The sequence below is a fragment of the Gopherus evgoodei genome, chromosome 17 (assembly GCF_007399415.2).
Source record: "Gopherus evgoodei ecotype Sinaloan lineage chromosome 17, rGopEvg1_v1.p, whole genome shotgun sequence".
NCBI lineage: Eukaryota > Metazoa > Chordata > Testudines > Testudinidae > Gopherus > Gopherus evgoodei.
In genome coordinates this window covers 23,355,554-23,383,283 of record NC_044338.1, presented here as the reverse complement: position 1 = coordinate 23,383,283, position 27,730 = coordinate 23,355,554, and the positions used below count along the sequence as shown (strand labels likewise).

The following is a 27,730-nucleotide window of genomic DNA, read 5'->3' as shown; positions in this document are numbered from 1 at the left end:
CGCTGCCTTACTGTCCTTACTGATGGATGTATTTGTTAGTCCATTTCCTGCCACACCTAGCGAGGGACGACACTGGTACAGTGGTGAGGAGGGTGGTACAAGAACCTGGACAGAAAGCAATAGAAAGAGAACTCTGCCATCTTTCTAGCTTCCCTCCTGTTCCCATCACACCACCATTCTGTCATCTCCCATCCGTACATCCTGGCCCTGCTTCATTACCTCCTGTCACCCATCCCACACCTGCTCCACTGGCCCTGGGCTCATCCATCTCCTGAACCCCCTACCTGCCCCGACTCTCATGGGCCACTTAGTTCATCTCCTGTCCCCACAACCCCTCTCTGTTCTGGCAGGATGTGGTGTCCTGGAGCACCGGCTGCTGCCTAACCTTGACTTGGCCTGTGCCACTGGACTTGTGTCTCAGGAGGTAACTACAATTTCCCCAACATTAACAATGCAGGAATTGCTAACGTGGGTCTGCTCCCATGTGGACTGTGTCAGGTGCTCCAAGGGAAGGTCTTTGACCCCCTTCAGGAGGGAAGTTTCCTCCTAGCCCCACTAGCTAAGGGGTGGATGGTCTCCCAGAGCAGGGAACTTAACACCTGGCCAGACAGACCCCTTACTGTCTGTATGATCTGCCTACGCAGACAAATGCTGTTAGTCCTGCTGAGCCACCAGTCAGGAGCTAGCGTTGAGCTGTGACAGGGCCAGTCCTTCTTCCCCCAATCGTCATTATCACCCTGCCTGCCCCTTGTTTGGTGCCTCAGGTAAGGCCCTGAGCAGCACATGTGGGGGAGATTGTGACTGGGCAGGGGCCATGGTGGGTTCAATTGGACAGGGGTGTGGAGGGGTTGTGGTTGCGTCAGGAGCTGTAAGGGGGTTGTGGCTGGGCAAGGGCTGAGGGGGGAGTCATGGCTGGGCAGGGGCTGTGGGGGGCTGCAGGGGAACATGGCTGGGTGGAGGCTCTGGTGGGGTTCGTGGACTAGCCAAGGGCTGCAGGGGGTCATGTCTGGGTCTGGGGCTGTGGAGGGGTCACGGTTGTAGCAGGAGCTGTGGGGGGGTTGTGGCTGGGCAGTGGCTGAGGGGGGAGTCATGGCTGAGCAGGGGCTGTGGGGGGCCATGGGGGGCCGTGGGGGAAAGTGGCTGGGCGAGGGCTGTGAGGGAGGTTGTGGCTGGGCAGGGGCTGTGGGGGGCTATGGGGGGCTGTGTCTGGGCAGGGGCTGTGGGGGAGGTTGTGGCTGGGCAGGGGCTATGGGGGAATCATGGCTGGATAGGGGCCATGGGCGGCGGCTGTGGGGGGCTGTGGCTGGGCAGGGGCTGTGGCTGGGCAGGGGCTGTGGGGGAATTATGGCTGGGCAGGGGCGTTGGTGGGGGTCGTGGACTGGCCAACGGCTGCAGGAGAATCATGACTGGGTCAGGGGCTGTGGGGGGTTGTGGGATGGGATTGTGAGGGGATCATGGCTGGGTCAGGGGCTGTGGGAGGCTGTGGATTGTGCAGAGCCTGTAGCAGGATCATGGCTGGAACAGGGGATGTTGGGTGTGTGGATTGGGCAGGGGCTGTGGGAGCCTGTGGATTGTGCAGGGCCTGTAGCAGGGTCATGGCTGGAACAGGGGATGTTGGGTGTGTGGATTGGGCAGGGGCTGTGGGAGTGTAATGATGCTGCCTCTGGGGGGACACAACTGATAGCATAAATTCAGTACAAATTTCTTAGAGCAGGGCAGTTACAGCCCAAGGCTGGGTTTCCTTTACCACTAAGGCACCAAACCAGCCAGCCAGAGAGGACTTTGGACTCACCCCACTGGCTAACCACATGTCACACAAGCAATTCCCTTAGACACTTGTTTCCCAATATCACCACCAGTGCCACTCATTATGGGGACAAATGGTTATGAAAACCAACACCTCAGTGAAAGGAAAAAGGTTCTCTCGATCCCAAAGGACCAAGTCCCAGACCCAGGTCAATATACAAGTCAGATCTTACCCACAAATCACGCTGTTGCCAACTCTTTAGAATCCAAAATCTAAAGATTTATTCATAAAATAAGAATATAGATGAGAGTTAAAATTGTTTAAATGGAATCAATTACACACATAATGGCAAAGTTCTTGGTTCAGACTTGTAGCAGTGGTGGAATAAACTGCAGGCTCAAATCAAGTCTCTGGAACATCCACAGCTTGGATGGGTCATTCAGTCCTTTGTTCAGAGCTTCAGTTTGTAGCAAGGGTCTTCCAGAAGTGAGAAGCAGGATTGAAGACAATGGAGATGCTGCTGCTGCCTTTTATAGTCCTTTTGCCATGTGGCTTGTGCTTTCTTTGTTCCAACCACAAGCCACCCAGCAAATGGCATGGAAAAACCTTAGAGTTCTGTCCATAGGCAGGTGCCTGCATGCCTTGCTGAGTCACAAGGTGTATCTGCCTTCTCTTCATGGGTCAGTTGTATAGCTGATGGTCCTTAATGGGCCGTCAAGCAGGCAAGGCAGAGCTGACGCCAAATTGTCTGGAGTGTCACCCAGAAGCACAGCACAAATTTGAAATACAGACAGGATAGAGCCAATACTTATAACTTTAAATACAAAAATGATGCAGAGAGCATAATCATAACCAGCAAATCATAACCTTTTCATAGACGCCTCACTCGATACCTTTGTACAATATTTGCTGCAAATATATAACAGTGATTGCAACAATGACTTATATGGTCACAGTTTATGTCAATAAAGTCACGGGGGGGTCGTGACTGGGCAGGGGCTATGTGGGATCATGGATTGGCCATGGGCTGTGGCGGGGGGCTGTAAACTGGGCAGGGGCTCTGGGAACATCTTGGATTGACTAGTGTCTGTCAGGGGGTCATGGCTGGGCATGGGCTGTGAAGGGATAATGGCTGGGTCAGGGGTTGTGGGGGGATCATGGCTGGGTCAGGAGCTGTGGGGGGTCATGGACTGAGCAAAGGCTGTGGAGGTGTAGCTGGGTCAGGGGCCTGGGGCGGGGGTCGTGTCTGGGCAGCGGCTGTGGTGAGGTCATGGCTGGGCAGGGGCTGCAGGGGGTTTGTGGCAGGGACAGGAGTTGTGGGGTGTTGTGGCTGGCTCAGGGGCTCCAGCCTCCTGGGGCTGTCCTTCAATGCTGCCTGTTCCACAGCTGGTTATACCAGTAACAAAGGGCCTGGAACCGCTGCCTGTGTCCCCAGGAGCTGCTTCTCTGAGATCTGGCCCAGGCCAAAGCTGGCCTGCACTGACCTCCCCTGTCTGGAACTGGCCAGTATGGCCCTTCTGGGCAGCACTGAGTGACTGGGCTGATGATTCCCAGCCAGGGGATATAGAGGAGCCCAGCTCTAGGAGAGGGTTTGGAGTGTGGTCTCTTGTGGCTGCAGCAGGAGGGTGTGAGAGTGCAGGAAACCCCGGGCCCCCTGCTCCAGGCTAGGGAAGATCCAGCCCCTTCAGCTATAGAGCCTGGGGGGCCCCACAGTCACAGCTGAGAACGAAGAATAAAGAGAGCCCTGAGGAAAGGGCTACAGGCTGACCTGGACGTGCCTGATTGGCCCAGGCTGATGATCAGGTCCACCAGCCTTTGTGGGCCGACTAGCACTTAGAAACGATGGGAGTACGTGTGGTGTAAGAGCCTACACAGAACAGAATAGACAGGGAGAGAGCACACATGTCAAGTGGGATGTGGGTGGGGAGAAGGCATGGGCAGGGAGGGGGGATGCATGGGGCAGGACACCAGCAAGGAGGGGATACGTGTAGGGAGGTGACAAGTGGGGTGGGACATGGGCAAGGAGGGAATATGTGTGGGACGTGTGGGGTGGGATGTGGAGGGGGATACACATGAGTAGGTGGGATGGATGGGATGCAGTGGGGGGGAACATGGGGAGGTGAGACAGGTTGAGTGGGATGCAGGCGGGGGAGATACCCCAGGAGGTGGGATACAGGAGGGGATACACATGGTGGGGTAGGATAGGCTGCAGGCAGGGAAATGCATGGGGAGGTGGGGTGGGATGCAGGGGGGATACACATCGGGAGGTGGGATGGGTAGGGTGGGATGCAGGCAGGGAAACGTGTGAGGAAGTGGGACAGGTGGGGTGAGATGGAGGTGGAAGGATACATGTGGGGCAGGACCAGACACGGAGGGGAACCCCTGCAAATTTCACACACTTCGGCTTGAAGCCAACATCTGTTTGGATGGCTGTGAAGGGGCCCCTGCAAGTACGTGGGCTGGGATGGGGCAAGAGGGGGGTCTCCAGGGAGGGCAAGGCAGGGCTCCTCACACATAGTTCTTAAGGGCATAGCTCCCCAGGCTGGAGTGCTTCACTGCTTTGTACTTCATGGGGTACGGTGCATCTTGGCTGGGGGGGCAGGAGCAGCACAGGGTGGCCCCCCCAAACACCAAGAGGGCACTTGAGGCCCAGCCCACATAGAGGGAAGCCCCCAACTCCCTCTTTAAAGCCTCTGGAACCATGGGGTTGTAGAAGTTGCTGATGATGGTGTTGGCTGACCAGGACACAGGGATGAGCAGCCCAATCCCGGCCAGAATGAAAACAGCCCCAGCGGTGATGGAGATCTTGGCCTTGGCTCCCTTGTCATCGACGCACCTGGTGCACTCAGCCCCAAAGATGGCAATAAGGAGGGCAAGGAAGGACACCACAATGGAGACCACAACTAGGGCTCGGGCTGCCTGGAGGTCTGAGGAGAGGTCCAGCAGCGAGTCGTAGACCTTGCACTGCATTTGGCCTGTGCTCTCGTACACACAGTTCATCCACAGCCCCTCCCAGAACACCTGGGCCACGATGATGTTGGAGCCAATGAAGGCCGTCACCTTCCACATGGGCAGCGCACAGGTCAGGATGGTGCCCAGCCAGCCCAGGACTGACAGGGCCAGGCCCCCCATCTGCACAGGCATCACCGTCATGGCTTACAGGCAAGTCACGCTCTCACCTTTGGAGATAATGGGAAGAGTGGATTAGAGATGCTGCACTGCACACACACACTCTCCAAACCGAATGCCGGTAATTTGTAGGAGGTGAAACCAGGGGCTGCAACAGCACGGGGAGCTGGAGCAAGGCCCCAGATTAGCTGGTCAGACTCAGAAGACTTAGCTCTGCCACAGACTCCCTGGGTCACCTTGGGCAAGTCACTCTGACCATGCTGTGCCTCGGTTTCCCATCGCTACGATGTGAGAAGAAGTGGCACTTGGGGTCTTATGTTGGGCGTCTGCACCACAGACCAAGTTCTAGGAGACAAAGCTGGCTTCCCATAGGCAGAGCAGCCGTGATACCCATGGTTACCTTCGCCCAACCCTGTCCATTATACCCCCTGATGCCAAACTTTACCTGTTCAGGTTGAGCTTTTTCGGTGACTATTCTTCATGAAGATGGACTGTGTGTGTGCATGTGTATCTGCATGTACATGTGTATATGTACATATATATTTGTGCACATATATGTACATATGTGTATGCGTGCTCATGATTTTCTGAATATTCCAGCTCCCCAGGCCATACTCCCCAGCCTCAGTGAGTGGCCCGCACTAACCAGCCTCTGCCCCCAATTCCAATACCTCTTAGCCTAGGGGGAGGTGTTCAAGACCTAGGAGCAATGGTGTTCTCCCTTAGGGAGAGTCAGGAGTTCAAGACAGAACAAGGAGCAATGGTCTCAAGTTGTGGTGGAGGTTTAGGTTAGATATTAGGAAAAACGTTTTCACTAGGAAGGTGGTGAAGCATTGGAATGGGTTACTTATGGAGGTGGTGGACTCTCCTTCCTTTTTTATGGTCAGGCTTGACAAAGCCCTGGCTGGGATGATTTTAGGGTGACCAGATGTCCCGATTTCATAGGGACAGTTCCGATATTTGGAGCTTTTTTTTCATATGGGCTCCTATTACCACCCCGTCCCAATTTTTCACACTTGCTATCTGGTCACTCTAAATGATTTAATTGGGGATTGGTCCTGCTTTGAGCAGGGGGTTGGCCTAGATGACCTCCTGAGGTCCCTTCCAACCCTGATACTCTATGATTCTAAGTCTCGCCTCGTTTTCTGACTGGTGGTGATACTTCTGTGACCTGCACTCCCTTATTCCTAAGACTCCTGGGATAGAACACAAGTCCCTAGTAGGGCAGACTCAAGTCTCATCCACTTAGCCACATTATCTCTCAGAAGTAATGTGCCAGGTCCATGTGCTTGGTTATTGCTCTCTAACCACTAGACAACATTCCCCTCCCAGAGCCAAGAACAAAATCCAGGCACTACACACCTTCCAATTTCTGCAACAAATGAGGTTCTATATGTAAGCAGAGTCAGGATGAGCTCTACACTGACATCTGGTGGTGAATTATGGTGAGTGTGGAAAAGAATTTCAGGGGCTGATCTTGTTTGCATAGGCACACCCGCCCTGCCTAGCATAGCCCATGGCAGCCTAAAATGGTCACTTTGACAGCTGTGGGATCCCCATTTCTCTGTTATTGGGGCAGGAGGAATAAAGTGTTGTTACCCTGACTATGTGAATGAGGGACTAGGAAACTGTTTTATGACAGAGGGTCTCACTATCAACTAAGTAGCACTCACTAGACAAGGGACATGGGTTCCAAAACCCAGTGAATTGAGAGAGGTTGGGGATAGGTATGTCACTTGATGGCATGGGTCTTCTTTGAGGGCCTGGTGCATCAATTATACTCCCCTTCTTTCTCCACTGTTGAATAGTAGAGCTAATTTTGATTCCATTAGGAGTCTAGCTAGAGGCTGCTGAGCTGAATTCACTTTGGGCTGATGGTATGCCAGCAGTGGGGCTCCTTTACTACAAGCTGAAATCACTAAGAGAGCTAAAACTACTCAGCTGAGATCACTGAGTGCTGTATTAACTGGTGGGGGAGCTTGAAGATATATTGCTAAGTGGCTGACAGAGCAGTTTGCAGGACGGTTGGAGTGGCGAGCGGAGCGGAGTGGAGCTGAGCAGTTTGTGGGGACAGCTGGAGTGGTTCACGGGATGGCTGGTGGAGCGGAGTAGCATGTGGGATGGTTGGAGCAGCCCACAGGACAGTGAGTGGAGTAGAGCGGAGCAGTTTGTGGGGACGGCTGGAGGAATGGAGTGGAGCGGCTGGAGGAGCAGAGCCATTCGTGGTGAAGGCTGCAGAAGGCCTCCACGGAGAGGTGGGACCCTCGGACCCCATAAGGTGCCCCTTAACTCCCTGTGTGCCCCCCCCCAATTCCATCCAGGCTGGAGGGGTAAAACTCTGCAGATGAACTTTTGAACTCTGAGGCGGCACTGACCAGGGACAGAGATCTTTTGCTCATGATTTGTGTTATGAATCCTGTTTGTGGTGTTTCCCCAACATGATGCCGCATTGTTTCCCTCCTTTATTAAAAGGATTTTGCTACACTCAGACTCCTTGCTTGCGAGAGAAGTATTGCCTCCTAGAGGCGCCCGGGGTGCCTGGTATGTAATTGTCCCAGGTCACTGGGTGGGGGCTCGAGCCGGTTTTGCATTGTGTTATTGAAATGGAACCCCTGGCTACTGAACCCGCCCCTTGTTACTGCCAACTCAGAGGGGCAGAAGGGTTACATACAGATAAGAGACTCCTTTACTGCCCCACCTTGATTCATCCCAGAGCACTCTCCATCCAGTGCAGTGAATGAGGTAGGGGTCCTCTGGAAAACTAGTATGCAATCATATCATTAAAGACTGTATAGGCATGCATATGCCCAAGGGGGCCCAATTAAGGTTGCATGGACAACTTTAATTCTTGTACTACCATTGCAGCTGTGTTGGTCCCAGGACAAGGTGGCTGAAGTAATATCTTTTATTAGACCAACTTCTAAATCAGACCAAATAGTTAAAGTTTGACAAAATTATAAGCAACTGAAAATATGGTTTTATATCAGAAAGAGTTAGGAGACCCTAGTGCTAGACATCACTTCACTGTTCTGAAAGTAATTCCAGGATTCTAACATATTCTCCTAGTTACGTGCTTCCTGCAGGGTTTGCACCAGTTTCAGCAAAGTGCTGGCCAGCTGAAGCATTCTCACTGCTGTAATAAAGAAGGGATACCAGCTCTGAGTGGCTTGTAGAAGGCTGATCTTTTGGTCGGGGTGCCTGTTGAGCTGTAGCTTGTCCTGCTGTGGTTGGCTGGTCATGTGTCAGGCTGGAAGGTGTCATTAACCACAGCAATGCAGAGGGTTGTTTTGCAGGGACTGTTGAATGCTCAGCAATTGCTGGTAACTATGAAGCTACTCGCTGACTGGCTAAGTGTGGTTCTCATTACAGAATGAAACGAAGTAAACACACCAGCATATGAATCCATGAGTGTTTGGTTACCAGACACAGCTGTGGATCACTAGGTAGTGTCACAAAGCCCTGCAGAGTGGACACGCCCTGTTACTGCTCCAAAGGAACAACACTGCTATTTGTGTCATTTGTTCCATTGTCTTTGGTTTTAGTCTCACTTCCCTGCTCCCCATTCCTCTCTCCTCCGTTTTCTTTCGGCTCCTTCCTCTTCTTTCTCTCTGGGATGGGCTCCGGGGCAACAGATTCCTCCTAAAAGTGGGGGGGCCATATAGCCATGCCTCCTGCATGGCCCCACCTCTGCTCCTCCTCTTCCCCTGACGCCCTGCCCCCTGGCCAAGCCAGAAGCCAGAGCTGGGCTGGGGAGTCTGGGCCCATCCACCTGCCCAGGGTGGTGGGGCCTGAGAGCAGCCCCTACCTGTGTCCCTGCCCTGCAACATGTAGAGTCCGTGGCTCCCCACAGCTGCCCGCACAGCTGTTACCCGACCTGGCTCTGCTTTCCAGCCTGGCTGGGGGGCAGGGCCTTGAGGGCTGAAGAGCCACAGCCAGGCCATGGACCCTCCATCTGCCCTGCACAGGGAGCCTGGAGGGTGGGGACATGGGCTGGGGCTGCGTTTGGGCCCCTCCCCCACCCTGGGCAGGTGGAGGGTCTTCAGCTGCCCAGGCTCCCAGGGCTGCTCTTACCTGGGCTGGGCTCCAGCTTCCGGCCTGGCACGGGGCTGGGCCTGTGGTGAAAAGTGGGAGGGCCATGGCCTGTTGGCCCCCTTCCTCCCATTTGGTGCTCCTGGGTGGGCTCCCATCCCCCTGACCTTGCAGAAATCCCTGCTAACCATGGGAACCCATCAGAGCCCCTCCTTTGTAACAGGAACCCCTGGAGTCACTGGAAACTGACAACTTACAAGTATTATCTGTTCATCACCCTGACCCATATCAGATGCTGGGGTCATCTCTTCCCAGGGCTGCTGTGGGTGTGTCATGCCCTTCTCACTTGGGGTCAGGATGGAACAAAAGGTGTTAGCATTAAGGACAAAAGATGGAGTTGGTTTTGGGGCTGGTTTTGTTCAACATCTTTATTAATGATCTGGATGATGAGATAGATTGCACCCTCAGCAAGTTCACAGATGACAGTAAGCTGTGGGGAGAGGTAGATACACTGGAGGGTAGGGATAGGATCAAGAATGACCTAGACAAATTGGAGGATTGGGCCAAAAGAAATCTGATGAGGTTCAACAAGGACAAGTGCAGAGTCCTGCACTTAGGACAGAAGAATCCCATGCACTGCTGCAGGCTGGGGACCGCCTGACCAAGCGGCAGTTCTGCGGAAAACGACCTGGGGATTACAGTGGATGAGAAGCTGGATACGAGTCGGCAGTGTGCCCTTGTTGCCAAGAAGGCCAACAGCATATTGGGCTGCATTAGTAGGAGCATTGCTAGCAGATCGAGGGAAGTGATTATTCCCATCTATTCGGCACTGGTGAGGCCACATCTGGAGTACTGCATCCAATTTTGGGGCCTCCACTACAGAAAGGATGTGTGAAAATTGGAGAGAGTCCAGTAAAGGCAAAGAAAGTGATCAGGGGGCTGGGGCACATGACTTCTGAGAAGAGGCTGAGGGAACTGGGCTTATTTAGTCTGTAGAAGAGCAGAGTGAGGAGGGGATTTTATAGCTACCTGAAGGGGGGTTCCAAAGAGGATGGATCTAGACTGTTCTCAGTGGTGGCAGATGGCAGAACAAGGAGCAATGGTCTCAAGTTGCAGTGGGGGAGGTTTAGATTGGATATTAGGAAAAACTATTTCACTAGGAGAGTGGTGAAGCACTGGAATGGGTTACCTAGGGAGGTGGGGGAATCTCCATCCTTAGAGGTTTTTAAGGCCCGGCTTGACACAGCCCTGGCTGGGATGATTTAGTTGGGGATTGGCCCTGCTTTGAGCAGGGGGCTGGACTAAATGACCTCCTGAGGTCTCGTCCAACCCTGATATTCTGTAATTCTATAAAGGAGGTTTATTTAAGTATATTAGGAACAAAAAGAATCCTGACAATGGCACTGGTCCATTGCTAGAGGGAAATGGTAGAATTATCAAAAATTACAGGGCCGCCCAGAGGATTCAGGGGGCCTGGGGCAGTGCAATTTTGGGGGCCCCTTCCATAAAAAAAAGTTGCAATACTATAGCATACTATATTCTTGTGGGGGCCTCTGCAGGACCCAGGGTCTGGGGCAAATTGCCCCACTTGCCCCCCCCCCCCCCCCCGTCCCCTCTGGGCAGCCCTGTAAAATTATGCCATAAAGACAGACGTGTTCAATAAATATATCTGTTCTGTATTTGGGAAGAAAACTGATGATGTAGTCATATCACATGATAATACTCTTTCCATTTCACTAGTATCTTAGGAGGATTTTAAACAGAAGCCACTAAAGCTGGACATTTTTAAATCAACAGGTCCAGATAACTTGCATTCAGGAGTTTTGAAAGAGCTGGCTGAGGAGCTTGCTTGACCACTAATGTTGATTTTCAATAAGTCTTAGAACACTGGATAAGTTCCAGAAAACTGAAAGAAAGCTAACGTTGTACTAATATTTAAAAAGGGTAAATGATAACCTGGGTATAGGCCTATTAGGCTTACATCCATCCCAGGCAAGATAATGGAGCAGGCGATATGGGATTTGATTAGAGTAATGTAAAAGAGAGTAATGTAATTAATGCTAATTAACATGGGTTTATGGCAGTAGCTCTCAACATTTCCAGACTACTGTACCCCTTGCAGGAGTCTGATTTGTTTTGCGTACCCCAAATTTCACCTCACTTAAAAACTACTTGCTTACTAAATCAGACATAAAAATACAAAAGTGTCACAGCACACTTGACTGAAAAATTGCATACCTACTCATTTTTACCATAGAGTTATAAGATAAATCAATTGGAATATCAATATTGTACTTACATTTCAGCGTATAGCATATAGGGCAGGATAAACAAGTCATAGATTGTATGAAATTTTAGTTTGTACCAACTTTGCTAGTGGTTTTTGCGTAACCTGTTGTAAAACTAGGCAAATACCTAGATGAGTTGATGGACCCCCAGAAGACCTCTGTGTATCCCCAGGTTTATGGCAAATAGTTCCTGTCACACTAACTAAATATCTTCTTTGATGAGATTACAAGTTTAGATGATGACGGTAATAATGTTGATATAATAGAGTTAGACGTCTGAAAGGCATTTGACTTGGTACCGCATGACATTTTCATTAAAAAACTACAAAGATGCAAAACTAAAATGGCACACATGAAATTAATTAACAGCTGGCTAAATAATGAGTCTCTAAGTGTAATTGTAAATGGGGAATCATCATTGCACCATGTGTTTCTAGTGGAATCCTGCAGGGATCTTTCTTGGCCCTAGGCTATTTAACATTTTTATTAACGACCTCGAAGAAAACATAAAATCATCATGGATAAAGTTTGTAGATGACACAATGATGGAGGGCATGGTAAATAATGAAGAGGACAGGTTTCTGACACAGAGCGATCTGGATCACATGGTAAGCTTGGCCCAAGCCAACAATGCGCATTTTAATACGGCTGAATGTAAATGGATACATCTAGGGACAAGGAATGTCATTCACACTTACATCATGGGAGAGCTCCTGCTGGAGCCCCAGGCCCTTTAAATTGTCCCCTGGGGAAGCCAGGCTGACCCGGTATGGCATACCGGCTTACTTTCACCTGTGTATACAAGAGGCCAGACTAGATGATCACAATGATCCCATCTGGCCTTGAAATCTATTAATCTATGAACCTGCCTCGCTCAGACGGGAAGGGAACTTAGGAGAGAACTGGAGGAGGCAGCTGCAGCAAGTAGAATTACAGAGAAGCCAGGGAGGGTGAAATCCTTCTCCCTGCTGCATGTGGCAGGTGCAGAGGTGCTGGAGATCTACAGTAAGCCCCAGTGGGAGTGTGAGAGGACTGCAAACCTCTCAACAAAGCCATTCAGCAGTGCCCCAGGCCAGAACGTCACTCAGGAAAGGCACAGTCTCTTCACTAGAGGCTGGCTGCCACATGGGCCCCTGGAGCACGTCACAGATGCACGAGTGTTGCCATCTCTTGTGATTTTATGGTGAGTCTTGTGATGTTTGATGTTGTTACTGAAGCCCCAGATCCTGGAGTTCTGTGATTATGGGAGAACTTCAGCTTTCATTTTTAAAAAGTGATTTTCTAGTCCCCTGGTTGCAGAGAAAAGCTGGAAAACAGGCTCCCCCAAGTCCAGCAGGTAAACAGAGACCCCAACTTACAATTTTGTAAAACTCTCATGATTTGAGGGGCCTGGCTTTGTTATTTTGGAGCTCACAGGGCTGGCAAATCTGCAGGCCTATGTAATAAAGCTAAATCTTGTGAAATGAAACAATTAACAGATGGACTAATCAATGGCCATATTATTTGAGGTATAACTGATAACAAGGTGACCGGGATATAACCTTTGTAGCCCTGACCATGGCAGGTGGCTGAGGCCAAGAAATAAAGATCATACTCCAGTGTGTGGCACCCTTATCCTCTCCTAAGCCAGGCGTCAGCGAGCCCCGAGGGCGTGGCATGGGGACAGCACCAGTGAGGAGACAACCTTGCTGCCCCCACAGCCAGCAGCGAATGCAGAAGCAGCTCTCCTCAGGGCCATGTGTCCCCCTGACACAAGCTCCCTCAGCTCGTTACTCACCTAGACCCGGGGTGAGGAGGAAGGCCTGTCAGTAGAGGTGTCGGGGCCACAATGGACCTAAGGACGGGGCTGGCATAGCAGACCTCACTGCAACTAGGTGCTATGATTCCCAGCTGGGCAGACAGACTCGCACTAGCTCAGCGTGCATGGGCGGCGACTCAGGCCAGTGCCCAGAGCTCAGACCCAGGGCTCAGGCCAGCTTGGACTGGTGGCTAGCCGGAGCTGCTGCCAGCGCTGCAAAGACCACACCGTTCTTTTTAATTCACTAGCTCGAGCTAGTGGTGTGGGCTGGGAGCTTCACGCCCATCTGCAGTGCAGACATACTCTCAGAGCACTGAGACCTCAAGGGTGGCCCTAGCCTGACCTCTGCCACCCCCAAGGGGACGATCCTTTATTTCCCCAGTAGCTTGCCTGCTGCCTCACCCAGCAAGCCCTGTGCCCCAGTCTTCCTTAGCAGAGTCCCACTGCCCATTCCAGACTCCTGCGTTCCCAGGCCAAAAGGGTCACTGCGACAATCTAGCCTGGCCTGCTATATAACACAGGCCAGAGACGTGCCTCACAGTCATTCCCAGAGCAGAGCTTTGAGAAATACAGCCTGTCTTCACTGAAAAACGGGCAGTACCTTTGATTACACCTGGGGATTACAGTGGATGAGAAGCTGGATATGAGTCAGCAGTGTGCTCTTGTTGCCAAGAAGGCCAACAGCATATTGGACTGTATTAGTAGGAGCATTGCCAGCAGATCGAGGGAAGTGATTATTCCCTTCTATTTGGCACTGGTGAAGCCACATCTGGAGTATTGTGTCCGGTTTTGCCCCCCGCCTCCCCCACTACAGAAGGGATGTGGACAAACTGGAGAAAGGCCAGTGGAGGGCAATGAAAATGATCAGGGGGCTGGGGCACATGACTTATGAGGCGAGGCTGAGGGAACTGGGCTTGTTTAGTCTGCAGAAGAGAAGAGTGAGGCGGGATTTGATAGCAGCCTTCAGCTACCTGAAGTGGGGTTCCAAAGAGGATGGAGCTCGGCTGTTCTCAGTGGTGGCAGATGACAGAACAAGGAGCAATGGTCTCAAGTTGCAGTGGGGGAGGTCTAGGATGAATTTTAAGAAAAGCTATTTCAATATGAGGGTGGTGAAGCACAGGAATGGGTTCCCTAGGGAGGTGGTGGAATCTCCTTCCTTAGAGGTTTTTAAGGTCAGGCTTGACAAAGCCCTGGCCGGGATGATTTAGTTGGGGTTGGTCCTGCTTTGAGCAGGGGGTTGTACTGGAAGACCTCCTGAGGTCCCTTCCCACCCTGATATTCTATGATTCTATGAATCCACCACAGTCTCTGATAAACTGTCCCAAATAGCAATCAGGCCCAGGCCCAGCAACTGGGGAGGTGGCAGAGTGTGTGGGAAGAACAGGCTAGGAGCGGGGTGCGGCTCTGGAGGGGGGGTCGTGGGGTGTGTGTGGAGCAAAGTCTGGGAGTTGGGTGGGGCTCTGGAAGAAGGGACCTGGCGTGTGTGGAGAGTACAGGCTGGGGCTCGGGCTCCAGAGGAGGGATGTGGACTGTGTGTGGAGCACAGGCCAGGGGTGGGGCTCCGGAGGAGGGATGTGGGGTGTGTGTGAGCACAGGCTGGGAGTTGGATGGGGCTCTGGATGGGGGGATGTAGGGTGTGTGGGGAGCACAGGCTGGGGCTGGGGCTCTGGAGGGGGGGATGTGGGGTGTGTGGGGCGGGGCTGGGGCTCCGGAGGAGGTATGTGGGTTGTGTGGGGAGCACAGGCTGGGAGTTGGATGGGGCTCTGGAGGGGGGGATGTAGGGTGTGTGGGGAGCACAGACCGGGGCTGGGGCTCCGGAGGAGGGATGTGGGGTGTGTGGGGAGCACAGGCTGGGAATTGGATGGGCATCTGGAGGGGGGGATGTAAGGTGTGTGGAGAGCACAGGCCGGGACTGGGGCTCCAGAGGGGGGGATGTAGGATGTGTGGGGAGCACAGACCGGGGGTGGGGCTCTGGAGAGGGGGATGTAGGATGTGTGAGGAGCATAGGCCGGGGTGGGGCTCTAGAGGGGGGGATGTGGAGTGTGTGTGGAGCACAGGCCGGGGGTGGGGCTCCGGAGGAAGGATGTGGGTTGTGTGTGGAGCACAGGTTGGGAGTTGGATGGGGCTCTGGAGGGGGGGATGTAGGGTGTGTGGGGAGCACAGGCCGGGGATGGGGCTCTGGAGGGGGGGATGTAGGGTGTGTGGGGAGCACAGGCTGGGGGCGGGGCTCCGGAGGAGGGATGTGGGGTGTGTGTGGAGCACAGGCCAGGGGTGGGGCTCCGGAGCAGGGATGTGGGGTGTGTGTGAGCACAGGCTGGGAGTTGGATGGGGCTCTGGATAGGGGGATGTAGGGTGTGTGGGGAGCACAGGCTGGGGGCGGGGCTCCGGAGAAGGGATGTGGGGTGTGTGGGGAGCACAGGCCAGGGCCGGGCCGGAGCTCTGAATGGGGAGACATGGGGTTTGTGGGGAGCACAAGCCATGGGTGTGTCTCTGGGGGGGATGTGGGATGTATGGGGAGCACTGGCCCGGGCAGGTAGTTCAAGACAAGTGTTGCTACTGTACCAGGCCTGCACTCCTGATGCTGGAACCCCCCGATCCATGCCCTGCCCCATGCCCCATAGCTGCCTACAGCGTCTGTGAACGAGCTGCCGCAAGGTGTGGGCCACAGGCTCAGCCCACATTTATTGGATGGGGAAACGAGACACAGCACAGCAGGGCTTGGAGCAGCTGCAGTTTAATGTAGAAAATCACACTCATTTATTAACATTTCACATCGGCAGGAAGATCACAGCCTGGCCCCCGTCTGTGGAAGGGGGCTCCCATGTCACTCTGGGGCACAACCCCCTTCCAGCACTCTCCTGGCATCCCAGTGCCCCTGCTTGCACCACCCATCCTCCTCCTGGCACTCCCAGCCCCAGAGCCAGCCACTCTGCTTGTCATCAGTAGAGCTCTGCCCCATGCTCCAGCTCTCGGGGGCAACCTATGGGTCTCCACTGGGGAAGCAAATCAGCCACACCTACGGGGGGGGACCCTTCCCAGAGGCGAGCCCTGGAGCTGCCTGGTCTAGTCTGTATAATTGGGAGCCAACGTCAGGCCACAGGATGTGCCCGGTGCCTCGTTGGGTGCCTGTTGCAGTGGCTTTGCCCCTCCCCAGGGATGGCAGCCCACGAGAGCTGTAGCCAGCTGACTAATCTGGACAGCCTCCAGGCTGTTCCTGTTGCAGTGGTCAGGGTGCAGCTGACCTGTTCCAGACTCAGCCGGAGTGAGACATGGGCGGCAGCCGGCTCCCAGGGAGGGTGTGCGCCACCAGAGGAAGCACCTTTCCTTTCTGCTCTTGCTCAACCTGCCTGGCTCTGCTCCCACCTCCCAAACCGGTTTGCCCAGCTGGGCCACTGACATCCAGTCCCCAGCCCTGCCCCTCCTGCGGGTGCCGCTGACACAGAAATCACAGGTGCAGCTAAACAAATACTGGCCTGAGAATGGGTCAAAGCAGAAACACACAGCAGGGGTGGGCCGGTGGGAAACAGCTGCCTGCTCAGCAGCCCAGCCCCTCAGGATGGGCCATCAGAACCAAGCACTGTCTGATGGATACTAAGAGCAGGCCAGAGCCCTGTCTCCACTCGGAGTGTTGGCCAGTATGGCTCTATCGGTACAGCCATGGGGGCAAACCTCCCAAGGGAGCTGCAGCTTGTCCAGCAAGAGTGCTGCAGCCAATACAGCTTAGCAAGGCTCCCTGAGAGAAATCACTTATGCCAGCAAAGGACGTTTTTGCTGGTATTCCTGCGCCTACTCTGCAGTTTCTGTCAACACAGAAATGTGGTACAAATCACACCCCTACGTGACACTGCGCTACCAGCAGAAGTTTCTAGTGTAGACCTGACCAGAGCCACCAAGAGCAAGACAGATTCCCTAGAGAGTGAGACAGAGACACGCACTGAACGACAACACTGCCAGTCGACAGGCACACACAGAAACCCAGAGACACACCCAGAGACACAGACAGAAATGCAGCCACGGAGACATGACGCATGCCCAGCCTGAGACACTGACAGACACATGGACACACAAAGGGGCCCTGTTGCAGTTTCACTCTAATGAGCTAGTCTCAGAGTGAAAGCTCCTGCTTTGACCCCTGTGCAAGGGCCCGTCCGAAACGCCAGCACCTGCTGGAGACCTGAGTTCTGGTACTGGAAGGAGGCCTAGCGGCCCCCACCCTTCCCTCAGGCACTGCAGGGGAGGAATGGCAAGGCCTGGGCCTCGCTGCGGCTTTCCTTCCTCACTGCTCCCAGGGAGGACCTGCCCTGCCCCGCCCCAGCATCATCTCTGTCCCCCTGAAGCATGGCGCTGCCAGAGTAGTCAGGGACGGTTTCTATCTATTCTCCATTTAAACTCGGATTAAAGAACCAGCTGAAATCTCAAGGGAAACAGAGAAGCAACTGCAACCTCTCTTACTACCCTCCCCCCCCGCCCCCGCCCATTTCCCCCAGTGCACCCCTCCCCCTCCCCCTCCTCCTGAGTGGGCACAGGTGGTGCCAGAGCTGCGAGGGGGCTGGCTGACAACGCCGGAGCGAGCCGTGCCGTGGGGAGATCCCAGCAGAGCCCTGACTGGCAGCCAGGTCCAAGCCCGGGCTGGCTTCGCTCAGGTGACCTTGGGGAATCCAGGAGCTCTCTGTGCACTGGCACAAACAAGTTGCAGTGGCAGATTCTTAGCACTGGGGCCCGGGCAGCCACTCACCGGCTGCACCTGTCAGCCAGGGATGTGCTGAGGGCGTGTCTGAGCAGCCAGCCAGCCCTGGCACCGTGGGGCTTCTGCTTTCAGGAGGCCGAGCCGCTCCGCCAAGGCCCCTGCCCATGGAAAGGTCACAGTCTTCTCCTCAGGGAAGCTCCTTGCCAGCTTCTGTCTGTGTTCAGCCATCAAGTCCAGGGCCACAGGGGCAGAGCTGGGCTCAGGCAGAGGCACAAGGTACAAGCAGAGCAGTGGGCTGGATCTGGACAGGATGGCAGCTCCTTGATTGTCTTGCTGGAGTGGGACGGGTGGCCCCTGGGGTGGTGGAGGCATGGAGCATGTGCAGTCCCTAGACATAGTTGCTGGCCGGCACCGAGCGAGTAGCCGTGTACTTGGCAGAGTAGGGTTTCTCATTCCGGGGGGGGCAGCTGCAGCAGAGCAGGGCCCCCCCGATGAGCAGGAGGGCAGATGCAGCCCAGCCGATGTACAGGGAGGCCCCCAGCTCTCTCTTCTGCGCCTCGGTGACCATAGGGTTGTAGAAATCCCGGATGATGTTGTTGGCTGACCAGGAGACAGGGATGAGGATCATGATGCCAGCAATGATGAAGATGATCCCAGAGACAATCATGACTTTGGCTTTGGCAGAAGCGTCCTCCACACAGTTGGTGCATTTCCCTCCAATGATGGCCAGGAGGAGGCCGAGCACGGCCAACACGATGGCGATCACCACCAGGGCGCGCGCCGCCTGCAGGTCCTGGGGCAGCGCCAGCATGGAGTCGTAGACCTTGCACTGCATCTGGCCCGTGCTCTGCACCACGCAGTTCATCCACAGCCCCTCCCAGATGATCTGAGCCACCACAATGTTGTTCCCGATGAAGGCTGTCACCCTCCACATGGGGAGCCCACAGCACAGGATGGTGCCCAGCCAGCCAATGACAGAGAGGGCAATGCCCAGCACCTGCAGCCCCATCGAAGCCATCACTCCCTGCTCTCTGTCTCGCACGAGCCCAGACAGAGCTGACTGGCGTCCCTGGAAGCAAAGGTGCAATGCTCCACGGCTGGACCATTTGGAGAAGTTATATGCCTTTGCAGTGGGTGGAGTTTCATCCCCCTTGCTCCATCTACTTTGCACAGACAAAATGTGTAAAACTGGTTCCCCAGGATTCCTGGGCTCTGCATTCTCACCACAGCAGTGGTGCTCCAGGACAGATTACTGAGAGACCAGCTCTCACGCCCTGCCATGGAGTCTGCTCCCAGGGGCACACAGCTAGGCGACCTTACACCTCCCTCCATTTGTCCTAAATTAGGATTTTACCCATCTTTGCTTAAATTCCATCTGGAAAAAGCCCCCCAGGTAATCCGGGGGGGGGGGGGGAAGCAGGCTCTGCAGGTGGAGGGGAGGAAGCTTGCAGAGAGGGTCTAAGTCAGTGGTTCTCAAACTTTAGTACTGATGACCCCTTTCACACAGCAATCCTCTGCGTGCGTCCCCCATTATACATTTTAAAAATTTTTTTTATATATTTAACACCATTATAAATGCTGGAGGCAAAGCAGGGTTTGGGGTAGAGGCTGACAGCTTGTGACCCCCCCCCCATGCAATAAACTTGCGACCCCCTGAGGGGTCCCAACCCCCAGTTTGAGAACTCCTGGTCTAAGTGCTGGAACAGGAGTCTGGGCTCTGTTCCCACCTCTGCCACTGATCCACTGTGTGATTTTGGCCATGTCATGCCTCATTTTCCGCCCCTTGTAGAATGGGGTCACTGCTGTTATAGGGTTGCGCTCTCCACAGCTGTCACTGATTACCTTCTATGCCCCTCCCCACTGGGCAGCCCCTCTTCAGCACAGCCCACTGTGGTGTGTACTGCTGGGAGCCTGTCACCTGGTCCCGCCCAGTCCCAGCAGGCAGAGCACAAGCTGCTGTCCTCCTTTGTACCAAGGCTGGTTGTTGACAGCATCCAGATATGAATCAGGCCTCAGGGATGTAGTGTCCCCAGTGTGTCTGGCCCCGCCAATCACTGAGAGCCCCAAACCGGTCTGAGCTGCTGGCTGCTGCAGGATTGCCAGAGAGGAAGGGCTGGGCAGATCCCTGTGAACAAGCACTGCACACAAGAGCTTTCTGTGGACTGTCATCACACAGCATCCCTCCCTTTCTCCCTCCTCCCCAGCACAGCAGTGTCACACAGGTGCCTGCAGCCATCACACCACCCTGCCGTCCCAATCACTGACTCAGCCCAGAATGCTGCTGGGAGGCCAATTCTCAGCATCCCTGCCCAGAGAGAGGCTGGGGGAGGAACAGACAGACTGGGGCAGGGAGTGGTGCAGACTGGCCTTTTGCCCTGGGGTGGCTGGGGCTGATAGCTGGGCTGTAGCAATCTCTTGGGTCCGTACACCTGGCTGAGAAACCCTTCAGGGCAAAGGCGCAGGAGGTCACAGGCCTGGCCCAGGAGGGGTGTTGGGGAGCCCAAGACAGATCTTCTTCCCCACGCCACCCCAGGTAACAATGGGTCCATGTCATGGGGTGCGCTCATTGGGAGCACAGCTAGTTCCTGCTGACTCACAGCCTTAGCTTGGGCTGGGACACAAACGGGATCTTACGTTGCTTCCGAAGGGAAATCCACTGCAGAAGAGACAGCTGGGCCCAAGCTTCACAGCCCTGCAGAGCCACCAGCTGGCAATGGAGAAGTCACAGGTACTTGGGAGGATAGAAGACAATGGAGAAATGGTCTCTCTTGCCCGTAAATCTCTATCCATCCCCAGACAAACCCCTCTAGCTATCTAGGCATTTCTGCACACCCATCGCTGTGGTTTCGAGGCAGCCATGACCACTGCCCAGACCCAGAGAGTGAAAAATGGGCAATTCCTGGGAGAACGCCAGGAGCAGAGTCCTGAACCCTTGGTCCTTCCCAGAGACCAGCACGACACCAGCCCAGGCATGCAGCCAGTGGCCACTCATGCCAAGTATCTCATCCAGAAATCAGAGCCTACCCACTGAGAAGAACCTCCCCCATGCCCCTGCATCTCACCATCCAGGAGGGACTGTCTGGGAATGGCAGAACAAAAGGACCCAGTGCCCCCAGCTCCCTGAATTCAGCCTAGCGAGCAATGGGGATCACAGATGCTGCAGGAAAACAGAAGAGTATCCTTGTGAGGAATGGGGATCCTGCAGTGTGGGAGGAGACCCCAAGGAACAAACTGTGTGCTCCAGCTTCTCCTCAAGGCCCAAGGCTAGGGCAGTGTGACAGCATGGAGACCAGAGACTTATCTAGACAACCAAACAAAAGCCCAACAGTTAAATCACCATGATTATTGTCACCTCCACTGTGATCCTTCCACAGCCACAGTTCTCCTGATGCTCCCCTTACGTCACCACCTGGATACAGATGACTGACATGCATTTAGGGACTCAGGAGCAGCAGGCACAGACTATCAAGAGGAACTCTTATAAGCAGAGCAAAGGCATATCACCCTCTTTAGTAGCCAAGTGGAAAATTCACAATAATATAAGCCCAGAGAGTATGAGTTCTAGTCATTTACTGATGGCTGTTAATATTGCTGGACACTTCGCTACCCTTATTAGGCATCGCACTGTGTCTTGGGGACAACTATCACCTATGTGTTTAACAGATACGGTACCTGAGAAAAGGTCACATCAGATACAGCTTGGAACAGAACCCAGGCCTCTAACACAACAGATGAAGCAAGCACATTCATTTTGCCACTCAGAAGGTCTATAGCAGTACAGCAGTTTCTGTAACCCATATTAATCCAGTCTGGCTCTGTGTCAACCCCTAGTGACTAGATGACATAAAGAGGTTTATGAATGCAACTGCTTCCACGCTAAGACAGCTCAAGCAATAAAGGCTTCTGCTTGTACATACAGACAGTTAGGGGTCAGTCAGCCAGATGACCCAGACAAAGGCAGTGCTGCAATTGACTATGTTGTCTGGGCCGCGTACTGCCTGCTTGGTAATAACATGGGAGGACGCCATGCTTGTAAAACTAACCTCGCTCTTTCTTAAGAGAACTATTTAGAGAGCTGCTGCAACTGGCACTCTAGCCATGTGCACGCAGACAAGTTCCATGCAGGCGGCTACACTCACTATAGCCAGGAGACCACTGTGGGCACCCCCTGGCTCACATACATGCTAACAGCACACTCTTCTGGCCCATCAGGTGCTTCTCTAAGTGAGGTAGAAGCTGGGTTGTAGAACTGAAAGTTAGATGTTCAAACTCTGGATATCCCATATAGTGCTGAAAAAATATGCACAAAGAAACCTGCAGAAATTGTTGGATTAGTGTAACACTTCTTTACTTAGAAGTGAATTTGGATGTTATCTTAATACACATTTTGCTGTTGCATTGTTAGTGTTTTGTATTGTGGTTAATGGGAGCTGTACTTTAAGAATAGGGTGGGACACTTCATTGTAGACTGTTTGAGAAGGATGGCAGCGTGTGGGAGATTTTACTTGTTTGTCTGGAAAGGGGAGATGGGGCCTGTGTGAGATCCAAACAGGTCAGAACTTACTTTTCCTGAAAACAGTCTCATTCATGAAGATAAGTGCTCATGGGGGAACTGATGGCCTCAGGACACTGCTAATGAGTACAGAGCCTGAATCCTGCCCTGCTCAGCATTGTTAAACCTTGTTCCCATGTAATGGCTGTTTGGTGAGTCCTAGTTCCTGCCCCTAGACCACAAACTCACTATTTTATGCTAGGGGTGGGAGTCTCAAGGTGGACTCGGGTGCTTAACTGCCACTCTCCAAACAGGGCAGGGGGTAGCTCAGTGGTTTGAGCATTGGCCTGCTAAGCCCAGGGTTGTGAGGTCAATCCTTGAGGGGTCCGCTTAGGGATCTGGGGCAAAATCAGCACTTGGTCCTGCTAGTGAAGGCAGGGGGCTGGACTCAATGATCTTTTAAAATCCCTTCCAGCTCTGTGAGATAGGTATATTTTATTTTATTTTATTTATTTTACCTCTCTCTCAGGGAGTAAAACCGGCACTGACCCTGAACCCCAGCTTTGTCCTAGCTCCTGGTCCTGAATCAGAAAAAAATGTGTGTTCCCAGTTAAAATAAAAGGTCTGAATTTGTAACATTGACAGACCCCACTAGTCAGGACCAGACCTGGAACCTCTGGAGCTTATTACATGAGCCTCTACCACATAAGCTAAAAGCCACCAGGGGCCTTAGCTAAGGCTGAAGCAGACTCATTAATCTCTCTCTCAGCGCCACTAGAGAGGACAGAGCACCACACCCAGGAGGTGTGTGGGTTACACATTTTTTAGCTCCATATTTAAAAAAACTGTGATCTTATTTTCATTATAAAACAAGACAACAAAACAGGAGCAGCGGAGGCTCCTAAGAGCTACAAAAATCTTGCAGCTAACAATAAAAAAGAAATTAATTTGTCGTTCCGTTCAAAATATAGCTCCTTTACTGGATCATTAAGTCAGCAGTTCAGGGGATCTCTAGGAAGCATTTTGTCATAAGATGAATCTCTTTAATAATCTCCTCCCAAAACCTTCTAATTCTGGGACACACACAACCACCACATGCACGAGTATGTCCCCCGCTTCCCCACAACCCTCCAGCACAGCGCCTCTCTAGTAGCAAAAATATGACGGATCTGACCTGCCATCTTCACAGTTATGATTTTTGGGCATAGTGATGAAAAAATGATGGAGCTTGTTAATAACAATGATGCTATAGACAGCCACACAGGCAAGAATCCTAACTCAGGCCTAAGCCTTTGAACATGTCAAACAGCAGGTGCTGTTTGTGTCACACTGAGGATGCAGCATGAATAACAGCTGACTAGCCAGGCTGAACCACAAACTCTTGCAAGGTTGTGAAGTAATTTCCTCTTTTACCTCCTCTTCTATTTTAGATGCTTTATGCTTATAGAATCATAGAATATCAGGGTTGGAAGAGACCTCAGGAGCGCATCTAGTCCAACCCCCCTGCTCAGAGCAGGACCAACTCATTTGTACTAGAGCTATAATAGATCAAACTATATCTTGGATACACCGGGGAGGCTGGAACAATTTTTATAGTGGGGGTGCTGATAACGGAAACCATGTGTTTGGTGTTTGTTATTACTATTTCATGCCAGGGGAGCGGCAGCCCCCCCAGCACCACTGGGATACGTTATTCTACGGTATAATAGGCCAGGAACGAAGGTGTGGTGGTGCCTAACTCCTCGGTGCCCTGCCACCCAGTGGAATTTGCAGCCCCAAGCTAGGCACCCACAATTGGACCCACAACGGGAATTAGGTGCCCAACTGACACTTTAGGTGCCTAAACCCAATTTTTGGATCCTCAAAACCCTGGCTAAGAAGCTGCCTAACGCTTTAAGCACCTGAAAGCCCCAGGACCTAGATCCACAAATGCCAAATCCCTAAGCGCCGACGTGTCTGCCTCTAGACCCGTACACTGTTTGGACATTGCTCTCCTGCCCAAGCCCCAGCGCGATCCACAGAGCAGGAGAAGAGAGGCGCTCCTCCATACGTCGCATCCATGGAGCTCATCCCACATCCATGCTCAGAGGCTGCCTGCCAAATCAGGTCCCATGCAGACTCTAGCGGGTGCCTACCTTATAAGCTTTAGCCTAGTGGTTAGAGCCCTCACCTAGGATGTGAGAGACTCAGGTTCAATCCCCCCTCTGCTAGGGGGAGCGGGAAGGATTTGAACAGGGGTCTCTCACCTCCCAAAAGGAATGCAGTAATCACTGGCCTACAGGGTGCTTTGACTGAAGGAAAAGGGCCCCTCAATCTCTTCTGTGGGAGCTGTTCCACTTTGGATAAATACTGTCATAGAGAGAGACTGAGCCTGTAGGCCAGGCAGCCTCTGTGGGAGGCCCAGGTCCAGTCCTTCTGCTCCAATGACTCTTGAATTATTTATCCAAACTGGAGCAGCTTCACCAGCAGACTAGCCCATAGCCCTGTGGTTAGCACCCACTCCTGGGAGTCCTGTTCAAATCCTTTCTCCTCTCTTGCAAAAGGGGACTTGAACCTGGGTCTCCCACATCCTAGCTGAGTGCTCTATTCACTGGGTGAAAAGTTACTAGGCAGGTGGCTCTTTCTTGAGGCAGGTGCCTAACTCATTCTGACAAGGAATGACTGCGTGAACGTCAACACTGCAATAAAAGCCCCATGGCATGACCGCAGCTGACTTGGGCCCGCAGGGCTTGGGCTCTGGGGCTATAAAATAGCAGTAGAGAGGTGTTGGCTCTGGCTGGAGACCAGGTTCTGAAGCCCTGGCGGGGGGAAGAGTCTCGGAGCCCAGGCTCCAGCCTGGGTCCAAATGTCTGCACTGCAATTTTTAGCTCTGCAACCCAAGCCCTGTGACCCCAAGTCAGCTGAGACTCGGTGCCATGGGTGTTTTATTACAGCCTTGACATACCCATAGACACCTACGCTACCAGACTCCAAAGGAGGGGTTCTCAGCTGTGGATCACAAGTAGAGATAGGCGCCTCCCTGCAGCCTGGAGTATGGTACCAAACTCCGAGGTAGGAGCGGGGCTTAGGAAACATCCATCTCATCACCATCTCCCATTGGCTAACACTGGCAGTTCCTCGTCCAGCGTGCTGGCTTTGGTGACTTGCATTCTGAGGTGCCTAACCCAGGCTTTGTGGGTGTCACGGAGTGTGGGGGAGTCTGGTCCGGCACCCCTCTTCCTGGGACCCACAGTGACTCTCAGCCAGCCAGTAAAATAGAAGGTTTATTGGACAACAGGAACGTAGGTTACAGCAGAGCTTGCAGGCACAGTCAGGACCCCTCAATTGAGTCCTTCTGGAGTTTCAGGATGCTTGGATCCCAGCTTAGGATACCCTGAATTCCAGCCCTCCCCCCCCCCCAGCCCCAAAACCAAACTGAAAACTAAACGCCCTCCTGCCGGCCCCTTCCTTTGTCTAGCTTCCCGGGCAAAAGTGTTGACCTCACACCCCTCTTGCCTAGCTGAGGTTACAGGCTCAGGTATTGTCCATCCCCTAAAGTCCTCTCCTGCTCTCCCATCCCCCATGCAGACAGCCCCTACTGCATCACAGTGGGGCACAGTGGTTTGTTCCTGTGATCTTCTAAATGCCGAAATGCTGAGTTTTGCAACGCTCCAGTCCTACTGGGGATCCGGGCCTGGTACCTAACTCCCAGCTGGGAATGCTGCTAGGCGGTAGGACACCTAACTGTCAGGCACGACAATACCTGTGTGGATCTAGGCCCTGAAGGGCTCAGTGTGAGAAGGGGAGCTGCAGGAAGCAGGCTGGGTCCTGGGGCTCCCACGGCCCCAGCAGATGGGCTGCAAGGCCAGGGGAAGAGTGCCCAGGAGCAGGAGAGTCAGGCAAAGAAGCTGCTGGGCCTAGGTAAAGGTAGTGATTGGATCTGTGCTGTGCTGCTTTGTTTGGGGGTTACCTGTCAGCGCAACCCATAAAGGGTGCCCTGAAGAAAGGGCCTGCGCAGACCCTGGCACACACACCAGCCATCTACAAAAAAGAGAACTAATTTTAACAAAACTACATCTCACAAGGCATTGATTTTGCATTAAAGGAGCTGACACAGCCCCGTGTCATGCTGAAGCTGTATGACTGGCAGTTGCACTGAGAGTCTATTGCATGTGGGGCTCCTACTAACCTTATTACTGAGGTTCAGGGACTAATCCAGGACTGGTACAGAGATGCATACAGCTGTTTTGTGCTATTTCATTAATTGCTCTCTCCTGCTGGTGATGACCAAGCAAATGAGTCAAATGACTTGACATTGCTGCAGGACAGAGCCATCCAGGAGTGTGAGGAGACTTTCCAGAAATACTGACTTCAAAATGGACATGTCTGCAGACAGCAAAGAGTGCTAATGGAAAGAGCATGCAATTGCATAGAGCTGGCCAAAGGAGCTCACTACAGGGCCCAGGGAAGGTACCTTGCGGAAGTAGGCTGGAGCCATGAAGAGTTGGCCAAAGGAGCTCACCACAGAGGGGCCCAGGGGAGGTAACTTGCGGAAGTAGGCTGGAGCCATGAAGAGTTGGCCAAAGGAGCTCACCACAGAGGGGCCCAGGGGAGGTAACTTGCGGAAGTAGGCTGGAGCCATGAAGAGTTGGCCAAAGGAGCTCACCACAGAGGGGCCCAGGGAAGGTACCTTGCGGAAGTAGGCTGGAGCCATGAAGAGTTGGCCAAAGGAGCTCTCCACAGAGGGGCCCAGGGGAGGTAACTTGCGGAAGTAGGCTGGAGCCATGAAGAGTTGGCCAAAGGAGCTCACCACAGAGGGGCCCAGGGAAGGTACCTTGCGGAAGTAGGCTGGAGCCATGAAGAGTTGGCCAAAGGAGCTCACCACAGAGGGGCCCAGGGGAGGTAACTTGCGGAAGTAGGCTGGAGCCATGAAGAGTTGGCCAAAGGAGCTCACCACAGAGGGGCCCAGGGAAGGTAACCTGCGGAAGCAAGTTACTGACTGGAGATGAGCCAGTGGGTATTCAGCGGATGGCCCAACATGTACTATACAAACTGATATGGCACAAAATATTTTGCACAAAGAAACTGGAATTATCCAGAGACAAAGTGGCAAGAAGCCATAAAGGAGAATGAAGAGAGGGGACAAAACTCATCTTCTGGTTTGACATTTCAAGCTTTCCCCAGAGGCATGAATGAAAACGAAGTTTTGTTCAATATGTCACTACCTGAAGTTGAAACATCTGGACAAGAGAGACTGTTAACGGGACTGTCGTCACCTGGCCAGCAAGTGTGCCCTCTGTTGGGTAACAACTAAGGATACTTTGGCGCCTAACTGCCCCACTAGGGGCTCAATCCAACATTCAGATGCCACTGGCATCCTCAAAACCTCCACTGACCTACTGCCTAACCTCACCACACCTCACTCACTATCTGTTGGTGGACATGGGCAAAGATGCCTAAATACTGATGCCACCCCACAGCTAACACGCTGCTTTGAGCCCTTGCTCATGCTGACACATCAACTGGCTGCTCAGATGAAATATTCCTCACCCGCCTCCACAGCAGAACTCAATCTGCTAGG

The 27,730-nt window shown here is 53.2% G+C and overlaps 2 protein-coding genes across 2 annotated transcripts in view; both read right to left on the bottom strand.

Annotated features, from left to right (window-relative positions):
- Nucleotides 1-2,603: 2,603 nt before the first annotated feature.
- Nucleotides 2,604-27,730, bottom strand: part of LOC115636443 (claudin-4-like) — a 32,175-nt gene continuing 7,048 nt past the window's right edge. Inside the window, exon 3 of the mRNA XM_030536548.1 lies at nucleotides 2,604-4,926. Coding sequence (XP_030392408.1) covers nucleotides 4,256-4,900 — 645 coding nt within the window. The 5' untranslated portion in view covers nucleotides 4,901-4,926 and the 3' untranslated portion in view covers nucleotides 2,604-4,255. The remainder of the gene's footprint in view (nucleotides 4,927-27,730) is intronic.
- Nucleotides 17,507-18,752, bottom strand: CLDN4 (claudin 4). Its single transcript, XM_030536550.1, has one exon. It carries the CDS (start codon nucleotides 18,694-18,696, stop codon nucleotides 18,067-18,069), a length of 630 nt encoding a protein of 209 aa, XP_030392410.1. The 5' UTR covers nucleotides 18,697-18,752; the 3' UTR covers nucleotides 17,507-18,066.

Bases quoted from the DNA above. Each gene is read 5' to 3' on its own strand.
- CLDN4 (XM_030536550.1), bottom strand. From the start codon at position 18,696: ATGGCTTCGATGGGGCTGCAGGTGCTGGGCATTGCCCTCTCTGTCATT.